The following is a 12947-nucleotide window of genomic DNA, read 5'->3' as shown; positions in this document are numbered from 1 at the left end:
ATATATATATTCTAGAGATAAGTCCACAGCAATATGGAAATTTCTTTTTTCATTCCTTTTTTATAGTTGCATAGTATTACATTATGTGGATTCATATAATTTATTCTACTCATGTTTGTTCCAATCTTTTGTATCACAAACAATACTACAATGAATAAACTTGTATGAGTGATGTTTTGTGTTTGTATAGTTGTTTGTCTAGATATTTATCCTAGATAGCTTGGTCAAACCAAAAAAACACCTCTAAAATTTAATAGACATTGAAAAATTCTCAGCATTTCTACTGCTTGGTGTAATCACCAATGACATATGAAAGTGCTTGTTTTCCCAAAGCCTTAAATAATATAAAAAGTATAATTAAACTTCTGAATTGTGACTAGGTGAGAAATTTCATTTCAGTGTAGATTAAATTTGAAATGCTTTTATTAAAATCATTGTTATCTTTTCATTGTTAAAGGATTTAGGTTATTAATTTTTAGGAGATCTTTATATATAGGAAAATTAGCCTTTATCAGTGATACATTGCAAATACTATGCTTTTGTTTTACATTTTCTTTCAATTCTGTGACATTTTTGGTCATGATAGAATTTGTTGTCTGTTTTTTGTTTTCTTATTAAACTTATCAATCCTTTCTTTTGGGCTTCTGGATATTGAGTCAGAATTAGAATGGATCTTCCCACTCTAAGGTTATAATGGGTTCAATTTTCTCTAGGACTTCTACCCTCTTTTTCCTTTTTTCTTTTTCACATTTAAACCTCTGATAAGTTTAGAATTTTGCCTGATGTCAGTGATGTATGAATCCTAATTTCTCTCTGTCCAAGTTACAATACACTTGTTTCAACACCATTTATGGAAAGTTCATTTGTATTCCTCTGCTGATTTGAGGGCCACCTTTATCATATACTACATTCCAAAAGGTTTTGGTCTGTCTTTCTGCACTTTCTCATAGCTATTTATCTATCAAATGCCTACTTTCTTACTAGACTGTAAGTTGTGTATGAACACTGTGTCTTTTTGTTTTGCCTGTGTCCTCAGAGCTTAGAATGTGTCTGGCACATACTGGTAGCAGGTGCTCAATATATTTTTCCTGTATTTGATAATGTTTATGAATTTCTAGGAGAATGTTGCCCCTTTTCCCACAAATAGGTTTAAAGATGACTTATTTTTCATTTAATAAATGTTTTATAGAGCATGATAATTTAAAAAAAATGTGTGGTAGACAGTATACAGTATTATGTGCTCATTTGAGGTACATAACAGTTTTTCTTAAGCAAAATGTTAATTTATTTTAACCAAAAGCATTTGATCCGGTCTATATATTAATAGGAGTCAAAGAATATTGAAATGTTAACATCTAGATGAAACACTTCTATTAAGTACAAATAAGATAAAATCAACTTTTATATACAGTAGACACTGGGACTTTGTAGATGCTCATTTCATCCTTTCACCCATTTCTAAGTAACCCTGGAGATCCAAAATATCTAATAAGTTGCAATTGGGGGGTGGGGGGAAGCATGATCTCAAAACCAAAGAAACCACCTAGCTCATATCTGAGTCTAGACGATCAGGCCCCGCATCTGCTTTTCAATGCAACTTTACTGTTCTCCTGTTGATGTTTGACTTCATTAGGCCCTCACGACAATAGTACCAACTAGAGCACTCTCTCCTTTTTACATACAAGGAAACTCAGACAATCATGTACTATAAGTGTCAAAGAATTTTGACATTTGCAAAGATCTCAGGATATATTCCTTGCATATGTCAATAATCTGTAGGTAAGAAGTGCAGCATTCTGTTATAGAATTATTAATACATTCAAATAATTTTATCTCATTCTTCATTGGCAAAGCAGCAGCATGGAAAGCAAAAAGCATGTAACTTCAATAGTATGCAAATACATCTCAAAAATCAGATGTGCATGAGATAGTAAATAGCTAACTAAATGTTAAGTAGTAACAACATATTTAATAATAGTTTTAATGGTATAAAAAAATAAAAGCCCAAGATATCCCTCCTCTATTTAGGAACTGATGCTACATTTCCCCATTCCTTATTATTAGAATAACTATTAAATGTATGTGTATACATATGAATGTGTGGCATTGTGTTTCCTTTTTTCATAAAGGCATTGAATGTAAAATTCTTAATCCTATGCAAGGCTAACTCTGTAAGAATGAAAGATTCGGTGATAGACACCTTACTGTACCATCCAAAAGAAATGAACATAGGACTGGAATATTAAATATCTAGACTTAACCCAACTATTAACATGAATTCAATATATTGTTATACTGAATTAATTTGTACAAGTCACCAGCTTCTCTGGTTATCTGCTAGACCTGCAAAATGAGGGGGATTTGCAGTAATACCCCTAATATCTATTCAAGTTTTTAAACACCTAAAATCTTATAGTTCTATGATCTGTCTCTAGGCACACCACCCTTTATGTCTATCCAGATACCAATTTTAACTGATTACATTTACCAAATATCAAAAAAAAAAAATGACTATTGAATTCTGCAAAATAACCTGCTTAATGAGCATATCTCAGGTTTTTAGCATGTTGTACTAATATGTATAGTATTCCAGCTGAACAACTTAAAATAATTTACTTCTCTAAAATTGAGTAAATTAATACATCTAATTTTCCATGGGAATTGTGTATATTTTTGTTAATTGCTATATCCGAATAGTTTAAAAATACATGATCAGTAAACAGTATAAATCTGCCCAGTGCCTAAATAACAGTGCTGAAAGTTAACTCCATTTGATTGGTGATGTTGCATAGAGTTCTTGGAATCCACAAGTCTAATTCCACTGGCATGTGCAGTCTATAGGTTCCTGGAGGGTGTACATGATCTCGGTGCCATTTCCCGAACAAAACAGGGGCACAGTCAGATTCCGCACTCCATTCTCACGACAACACTTACAGAACCTTAGGTGGCTCTCAATGTTGATGTTATATATGGTGGCGGATGGGCATTTTCCATCACAAGATGCAACATTTATCTGTAAGGAGAGATGATGAGAAAAAAACTTTAAATTTAAAAATCTGGCTACTTGATTTTACTAAGTCAAATGAAAGCAAGGCTTTCTTATCACTTTACTCTCAACCTTCTCTATGTTAAAAGGTTGCAAAACATACCAGGTTGAAATTCAGTAACTTAGTTCCATGGTGATGCCTAGGACAGCAATGCTGCCATAAAGTATGAAACATGCTCACATAACTAGACAGGTGCCTGCAATATATTAATCATAATCTAATGAGTCTATTGTAACCCATATTATAGCCTGGGTCAAGTAGACTGTGGAATTGTATGGGTCATATTAAAGGAGGTAAAGTTAGAACCAGGTCTATTTTTGCTGAGTAAAATTGCATAGTTAAGAAAATATGTAGTCAAATATATTTAGATTCAATGTCCATTTCTCTGGATTGCTGTTATCACTTCAGAACTTTTGACTACTTATGCTAAGAATAATTCACACTTCTTCACAAAACATTCTAATATTAGAATTTAAGAATAATCTCAAAGCTAAATATTGTGTTAGCATTTCATTGGCTTACAAACTTATTAGTGCTGTGATACATATACTTTGGAAAGACACATGCCCTGTATGTAACAAATGATATTTTTCCACTTACAGAGCTTTGACTTATACAGTCCTGTTTCCTTATAACTGATTTAATAATCACTTTCTGGCATATTCTTTCTTCTCGTTTACCTGATAAATAGATAGATAAAATGCTTATTACATGGTATCTAAAAGTAAATATACACATAAATAATTAAGGCATCTATACATATACTAGTATACATCAATTTATTTTGAAATTAAAAACTAATAGATTTAAAACCACATTATCCTAATGTATATTAATAAAATATCAAGCATAAATTGAATTATTTATCAACCATGATTAAGTGTATGGATGAGTGATGCTAATTTGATTTGATGGTTCTGAAACGATCTCTTAGGAGTTCAAATGAAAACACTTTATATTAATTAATGACATATTAATATGCCTCTGTGTGGGTGATGGATTATCACTTGGCAATACACCAAGAATATTTATTCCACACTGTATTTAGTAGATATAACTCTGAATCAGGCTGCAAAAGTCCAAGATTTTTTTGCTCTGATACTAAGTAGTTTTGTCATTCTGCTGATTTACCTTGTTTGCAAAAGGCTGGGTTTACATATCCAGTTTTCAAATGGTTTTAGTCACAAAATTATTTTTTAATTAAATACTTCTGTGAAATCCCAACATGTAAAGTATATCAGAGCTAAGCTATGCTGGTTCAAGTAAAGATTACCTGAAATTAAACTGTCCTCCTCAAGGTCACCCTTGACCTTTAAATTGCTAAAATCAAGGTCATATCTCAGTTCTCATTCTATTTGACTTCCCATAGTATTTGGCCCAGTCCATCACTCTCTTCTTCTTGCTACACTCTCTACACTTGGCTTCTAGAACAGCCACTTTGGTTTTCCTCTCATCTCATTTGTGGCTCCTCCTCTACCTCCTATGCTTGTTCTTTCTCCTTTCCCTGATCTCCCACCTACAGTGTGACCCAAGGCTCAGTGTTGGGGACAGAGGGTAGGCTGTTTGTACCTTGTAGTGCTTTCACTCAGTCGTTACTTCATGCAAGTTTAAGAATAATTGTTTAGAAAGAAAACATCTTTAACATCCTCTATGAGGTACCTTACCCTCTTCTTTCTATCACTTTCATCCCTGTGCTATAGCCACACCTGCTATTTCCTTTGCTTTCAACACTCTTCATTATTCTGGCGGACATTCAGTCTCCATTCAAATGACACTTCATTACAGAGGCCTTCTTTAACCACTGAAGTTAGCAACCCTGTTCCCTTCACTCTCCATCCCTTTTATTCTGCACTATTTTTCTTTATATCACTCAGCACTACCTGACATAATAATATATATTTATGTGTTCATAGTTTCTTCCACTTCTTGATAATATACACTATGCATACAGACACTGTTTCATTCACTATCACAGTGCCAGTGCTAAAAGACTGTCTGTTGTGTGGTAGGCACTCAATAAAAATTGGTTTGATAAGTCAGTTCATTTGATGAATGAAATTGGGACAGCATCAATTTAATTAGACAGCATAAACCTGTGTGTACCAAGAAGCATTTCTATTCATTCTCAGAGACTTTATTGTAACACAGTTTGTTTAGCACAGCACCTGTGATAGTATCCAATACCCACCGTCTCTCTGGGATAGCCTGGTCACACAAAAGCAAAGACTGCAGACAAGGGTTCTCTGATACCAAAGCTGAAACTTCCTCACAAATCCTTACTCATCAGATAGGAAAAACTGAGGTGACTTTTTACTATTCTGCAGCTTCAAAGAGCTTCGCAGAATTGAAAAGCCCTGGGACCAGGCATTAGACAGCCCTTACTCTATTATTGATGAGTGTGATCAACTTTTCTGACCTTCATTTTCTTTTCTATAGGGGGACCCATCCCTATCTTCCCATCTAGCTCTCAGAAATTAGGAAGATTAGCTATAGTACTGGTCTGCAATGGGCTTACTAGAGTGTCTATGTGTGACAGGCAATAAATAGTACTAATACAGTCAGTCACACAGATCTTCTGTCTACCCTCAGATAACATAAGTGTACTAACTTCTCTAATAATTAACACGGAGTTACAGAATCCAAACTCTTCACATTTGCTATATGATTCTACTCCTATATCTCTTATCTAAAGAAGACTGAAGAAGCAGAGGAAAAAGAAGTGAAATCATAAAAAATATAAATTTCCTCAGATTCTGGAGCCTAATTTTATTCCTTGGGTTCCTGATACAATGACTACTGGATATACATTAGTTTACATATAATTCATAACAAACTGAATTAAAAACTACTTTTATTTCTAACAGAAAAAAATTTAATTAGTGTGTATCTAAGAGCCCCAGTAATTAAGAATGTGTAAGTGGCATTATCCTATTTACAAAAGTCCCAGCAATAAAAGCTGATAGGGGTTGAAGTATTCCCATGAGCCTCAGAAATGACCTTATTTAGAGATGGTGTCTTTAGAGAGGTAATCAAGTGAAAATGAGGTCATTAGGGGAGGCCCAAATCCAATCTGACTCATGTCCTTACAAAAAGGGGGAATTTGGCCCTAACTGGCTTGGCTCAATGGATTGAGCAGCAGCCTGTGGACTGAAGGGTCCCAGGTTTGATTCCGGTCAAGGGCATGTACCTTGGTTGCAGGCACATCCCCAGTAGGGGGTGTGCAGGAGGCAGCTGATCAATGTTTCTCTCTCTTCCATGTTTCTAACTATCCCTCTCCCTTCCTCTCTGTAAAAAAATCAATAAAATATATTTTTTTTTAAAAAAGGGGGGGGGAGGAGATTTGGAGACAGATACACATACAAAAGACCCAGCGAGAACATGGACTCTATAAGCTAAGAAGAGAGGCCTGCAGCAGATCTTCCCCTCAAGTCCTCAGAAGGAACCAACCCATGGACCTCTTTGTTTTGGACTCCTAAACTCCAGACCTGTGAGATGATACATGTCTAAGTCACCCAGCTTGTGGCACTTTGTTATGACAGCATTAGCAAACGAATACAATATCACGTTAGATGTCAGGCCATCTTATGTTGAACTCTTTTGTTTGTTGTGGTAAGTTTGTGTGTGTCAGATTTACATACCATGTAAACAAAAACTGCCATTCTAGCCTAAAACTTCTGTTTTTGTCTTGAGAAAATCATAAACACTTTAAAAAGAAAAAATGGCTGCATTAATACCTCTCTATTCTATTTCAGTCCTTAAAATCATTAAAAATTACTATGAACCCCAGCTGGCGTGGCTCAGTGGTTGAGCGTAGACCTACGGACCTGGAGGTCATGGTTCAATTCCAGTCAGGGCACATACCCTGGTTGCGGATGGATCCCCAAGGTAAGGTCTGTAGGAGGCAGCTGATCAATGATTCTCTCTTATCATTGATGTTTCTCTCTCTCTCTATCTCCCTTCCTCTCTGAAATCAATAAAAATATATTTTTTAAAAATTACTATGAAATAAACCTTATCACTTGAACTAATATTGTGTGTACATACCTTTATCAAAAACAATTATTGGGAAGTTTTACATATAGGTTTTAAATGTACTCATTAAATTAGCATTTCTCAAATGTATCATACAGAACCATAGACTTGTCCCAATAGGTTTGGAAAATACTGCACTGTGCCCTTGTTGGAGTCACAATGACCTTCTCATCATAGCCTACTTACTATTGCATAGTTCTGCATGTTCCAAGTAAATCTGACCTTAGAGCACTTTTAAACTTAAACCCATTAGAGTCCTACACAATACCTTTGGGGAAATGCAACAATAAAGAAATTTCTAATATTTAAATTAAAAATTATCTAAAGAAACACGTCACTCGATGAAGACTAAATTACAAAATAATCAGCCACGACACAAAAACATTTAATATGCATCATACAATTTGTTTCCCTCCATGTGTCCTAAGAACTGAATTTTACAAGAGAAATGATAGGACAATTAAAACTAATCTATCAAATTAATCAATGTAATATGTCTTCACTTACAGATCTTGCAACAGCCTTCATTATAAAGCTTTACAACTCCTTCATTCTAGAAAGAGAGGAGAAAGTTAAAACTCACAGTGTTTATTTCCTTTTGGACCAGAAATAGAAAACTAACTCTCTCAATATACTTTACAGGAAAATGATTGGAATTTAACTACTAATAAGAATTCCTTTTGTAAAAAAGTAGGAGCATATATTTAAAACATTGTTATTTATTCATAATATGAAAGTGTAAAAAGATTAACTTCCTTAAAAGAACACTACAAAACTTTATTTTTTTTAAGAATTATAAATTTATTATTATATCTGCTGGCAGAAGGGCTGAGACCTCCATGGCATCAGCCCAAATTTTTAAATAAAAATAAAAAAAGTCTTACCAGTAGAAGCCATTATATTTTTCAACTCTACAAAATAATATAAGCTACTCTATAAGACTAGACTGAGCCCTAACTGGTTTGGCTCAGTGGATAGAGCATCGGCCTGCAGACTGAAAGGTCCCAGGTTCGATTCTGGTCATGTACCTTGGTTGCGGGTGCATCGCCAGTTTGAGGTGTGCAGGAGGCAGCTAATCGACATTTCTAACTCTCTCTCTCCCTTCCTGCCTGTAAAAAATCAATAAAATATATTTTTAAAAAAACTAGACTGAGTTTCTGAATATAGTCAAATGTTAAAATGGTGTATCATTTTCTTTAATATTTTGCTATTAAAAAAAAAACAACTCTACCTCAAAATGGCTTCTGCCTAAGGATAAATTAAGAAAATTTTATTATCTTTTAGAATTATTACAGTAAGTTTCTAGTTGCTTTCAGTAACTTGATATTTACAATTCAAATTTTAAAATCTGTGAATTAAGATGGTGTCTAAGATTCTTTCCAGACCTGAAATTCTATTGCTTTAGTTCATATTTTATCTACCTTGGCAGCTAGCGAGTTATCTGTCATTACTAAAAAAGGACATTTTGAAAAAAATCAATGAGACTGTTACTGCTCTAGACTTAGAAAATACTGCTCCCCACAACGGGGCAAAGCTTACTTTACATTAGGGATTATTACCTATTAAATAATTAAAGCTACAGATAATCTTTTTTTTAAAATGTGTATTACTTTCACATGGAATAGGAAGTTGTTCCAGTAACCTTCAAAGTTAGTAATAAAAGGGGGGGGGGGACTGTATTACTTTAAAAAATCTGTGAGAATAAGGAATTGGGAGAACAAAACTAAAGGACCAGCTATGACATGTGCTCAGTTCCACAGTGGCCTGTGCTCAGAGGAACTAAGACAAATTTCACTCAGGCCAGCGTGCATTACATCATACCTCTGCTGTGTGTTTAAGAAAGAGAAAATCATTCAAGCTCTGATTGATTCATTTATTGATCGATATTGAGAAAGAGGCTTGGTGATCAAATGATTTTTCAGCAATCCTTTATCTACATATTAAAAACCCAGAGACAGCATAATGTGTTCAGGGAGAGTGAAAATTATTTGGAATACCATATATTATTCAAAATGGAAAACTGAGGATATATAATAGAGCCTTTATGTATACATGAAAATAAAACATTCACCAAAATAAATAAGCTACAATGTATGTATGACCTTGGAAAACACACTATTTTCTAAATTCTATTTAATACTAAATGTTCTTAAATATAACAAAGTACAAACCATTTTGCATTCAGTCTCGTTAAACGGGGGGCAGACCATACTGTAGTTCAGAATCATTGTTCCTTCGTCAGTCTTGACACATTCGTATGTGGTACAGTTATAGTGCCACATGCTCCCCTCCTAAAAATAAAAGGGAAAGTATCTGTTTTACTATTGAAATCTGCTGAATTTCTGAAGTAAAATATTTCCTATCCTACTGAATCAAACGGCATGAGGCAGAAAGCTTTTTGAGTCATAAAACGTCCATCTGGAAGTGATTAAAATACATGCATGGTGTGTGTGTGTGTGTGTGTGTGTGTGTGTGTGTGTTTGGTTTCATACTAGAACCGACATGTAAATGTGAAGTAAAGCAATAGGGAGTAAAGAAGCAAAAGGTATTTGTTTCTACTACAAAATTATCTAATTTGATCAAGTGTCAAATGTCTTGCTCTCCTGTTTCCCTCACTAATTATAAAAAAACAAATCGTATTACGTAATACACCTCCTTTCTTGAGACTTGTTTATTCTTCCTTCCACTCCCTTGTCAGCAAAATATTTAAAAAACTTCACATGATAGTGATTATTGACTAATGGTTCTAGTTTTGTATACCTTATGGCTATTTTAAAATCTAGTCCTAGTCCTTTAACTTTTAAACATAATAACTGTTTATTTCACTCCTGACGTCAGAATTCCTATATAGAAATAAAGTCTGCTAGCCCTAGCTGATTGTGCTCAGTGGGTAGAGCCTCAGCCCAGGGACTGAAGGGTCCCGGGTTTGATGCTGGTTTAGTTGCAGGCTTGATCCCCAGCCCTGGACAGGTCTCTCTCTCTCACATCCATGTTTCTCTCTCTCCCCCTCCCTTCCACTCTCTTAAAAATCAATGAAAAAAATATCTTCAGGTCAACAAACAAAAAGAAAGAAAGTCTGCTAAACATATTTATTACATAATTATCCTATATAATAATAGCCTAATATGCAAATCAACTGAACTGTGGAACGACCAACAGAATGACCAGTTGCTATGACGTGCACTGACCACCAGGGGGGCAGATGCTCAACGCAGGAGCTTCCCCCAGCCTGCAGGCCCCAGGCCAGCCAAGGCGAGTGCCAGTGGGGGCCCCCAGTCGCCACGCCAGTTGCCCCACAAAGGAGGCAAGCAGCAACAGTGGGGGGCAGGGCCGGTGAGCAGGATCACCCCAATCGCCCCACCGGTTGCCCCACAGACGGAGGTGACTGGCGGCAGTGGGGGGTGGGGCTCCCGACAAGCAGGCAGGACCAGGCTTCCTGATTGCCCCGCTGGTTGCCCCACAGATCAGCCCTGATTGCCGGCCAGGCCTAAGGACCCTACCTCTGCACAAATTTCGTGCACCAGACCATGAGGATTAATAAACAAAACAAACAAAAAGAAAGAAAGAAAGTCTGTTAAACATACTTATTACATAATTTTATATATATATATGCCTAATATGCAAAGTGTCCCCTCAGGAGTTCGACCCTCCTGGAGTTCAATTGCTCGCTATGATGTGCGCTGACCCCAAGGGGGTGGCTCAGAATGAAGGAAGGTCCCGGCCAGCCGCTTCCTTCAAAGGAGGCTCTGGCACTAGGGACCCTACCCATGCATGAATTTCATGCACTGGGTCTCTAGTTGTGCTATAATTGTTGATGTATATTTTTATAGTCTGGACTTTAAAATGTTAGTCAAACTCTGGCTTGAAAATTTCTTGTGGACCAGTAAAAAATTTTAACTAACTTCCTCTTTCTAAATTTTACTTTAGTTTATGAATAGCTTTGGGTCTTCTATGAATCTTAATTAGAAAAAAAAACCTAGAAGTCTAGGTGTAAAAGAAAATTAAATACTCAAATTCAAGAAACACAGTAATATCTTATTTGTCTGAAAAATAAATTAGTTGTTCCATAGAAATTAGATTTCTAGAGAACTAAAGCTTACCTTGGAAAAAGCCAAGAATTGTGTATATTTACCTATATTGCATTGCTTGTGTTCTCAAAAAAATATTCTGAACATAGTTTAATCTTTTATTTACATTTCAGGGATACCACCATGAATATTAATTACATACACCAATGCTTCCTGGATTACCAATATCTATAGAGTTTATGTTGCCCTTTTACTAAAATCCCCCAATTACTGTATTTTTTTCTAGTATTTTCTGATTCCTTTTCTCACTGTCCCCTATGTCTCCTAATCATTTTGTAAGCTTCCTTTTTTGACTCCCTCTTTTAAAAATATATATTAGAAAACAAAAATACTGCTAGGATAAACAGGTAAACAATAACAATAAAACTACATAAATCAATAACACTGTTTTGCACATAATTGTAAAACAATAGGCTATGGTATAAAAACATAATTGTTCATTTTTCTTATTGAATAAAAATGTACAGGATAGAAAAAGTCTTTTTATTTTGGGTATGTGAGCAATCCCATGTAATTAAGAACACCAAAAATAATATCTAAAGATAATTAAACTATTAATGGAAGAAATGTAATGATAGCAATAATAAATTGGAATTACCTTCAGATAAATTATAAACACAATTTGTGACCTTCCTAAAACTGACCAAAGCACTAATAAAATTATAAAGTTTCATTAAAAATTCTAGGGAAGAAGTAGGACAGTCTGCAAACCTATATAGTTATTATGAGATAAAGGGGGAATTCTGAATAATAATTATTTTTTTGTATAAAGATGTAGTATAACATATTTGTTGCCCTGGTCTAGTGTCTGGTGGCTCCATTGGTTGGAGCATCAAACCATGCACCAAAAAGTTTGCTGGTTCGATTCCAGGTCAGGGCACATACCTAAGTTGCAGGTTCAATCCCCTGGAGGCAACTGATTGATGTTTCTCCTCACATTGATCTCTCTCTCTCTCTCTCTCTGTCTCTCTGTCTCTCTCTCTCTCTCTCTCTCTCTCTCTCTCTTTCTTTCTCTCTCCCTCCCTCCCTCCTTTCCTTCCTTCCTCTCTCTAACATCAATAAAAACTATTCTCCAGTGAGGATTAAAAATGTTTTAAAAACTAAAATTTAAAAAAAAATGAAAATGTGTCAAATGACCTAAATCTTTACTCTTATATATCCACTGGAACCATCAAAAGCTGAAATAAAGTGCTAGCATCTTGAATTTCAGATTTCTATTCAAGTGTTTCATTCAAATGAGTAAATAAAATATCATTGTTCTTTTTCTTTGTAATGATTAGAAATCAGTATTTCTCTAAGCCCATTCCTCACATCTAAAAAACTAAAAAACAAAATGCCAGGCTGGTTCAGTGGTTGAGCATCAACCTATGAACCAAGAGGTCACAGTTCCATTCCCTGTCAGGGCATATGCCCAGGTTGCAGCCTCAATCTCCAGTGTGGGGCATACAAGAGGCAGCCAATGGATAATTCTCTCTCATCATGGATATTTCTATCACTCTCTTCCTCTCCCTTCCTTTCTGAAATCAATAAAAAATATATTTAAAAAATAAAAATGAAGCCCAGCTGATGTGACTCAATGGTTGAGTATCAACCCATGAACCAAGAGGTCACCTGTTCAATTACTAGTCAGGACACATGCCCCAGTTATGGGCTCCATCCCTGGTGGGGGGTGTGCAGGAGGCAGCAGAATTGTTGTCTCTCCCAATGTTTCTATGTCTCTATGCCTCTCCCTTCCTCTATCTAAAATCAATAAAGACATATTTTTAAAAATGAAGATCTA

The 12947-nt window shown here is 35.3% G+C and overlaps 1 protein-coding gene across 1 annotated transcript in view; it reads right to left on the bottom strand.

The window, feature by feature from the left end:
* Positions 1–61: 61 nt before the first annotated feature.
* OTOGL (otogelin-like) overlaps positions 62–12947 on the bottom strand; it is a 170800-nt gene continuing 157914 nt past the window's right edge. Inside the window, exons 51-54 of the mRNA XM_015571106.1 lie at positions 9251–9370; positions 7587–7632; positions 3648–3727; positions 62–3013 (exon numbers count right to left, since the gene is read on the bottom strand). Of these exons, the coding sequence (XP_015426592.1) occupies positions 2813–3013; positions 3648–3727; positions 7587–7632; positions 9251–9370 (447 nt within the window). The 3' untranslated portion in view covers positions 62–2812. The remainder of the gene's footprint in view (positions 3014–3647; positions 3728–7586; positions 7633–9250; positions 9371–12947) is intronic.

This window comes from Myotis davidii, unplaced genomic scaffold (assembly GCF_000327345.1).
Source record: "Myotis davidii unplaced genomic scaffold, ASM32734v1 scaffold26, whole genome shotgun sequence".
Classification (NCBI taxonomy): Eukaryota; Metazoa; Chordata; class Mammalia; order Chiroptera; family Vespertilionidae; genus Myotis; species Myotis davidii.
This window is presented reverse-complemented; position numbering and strand designations above follow the sequence as displayed.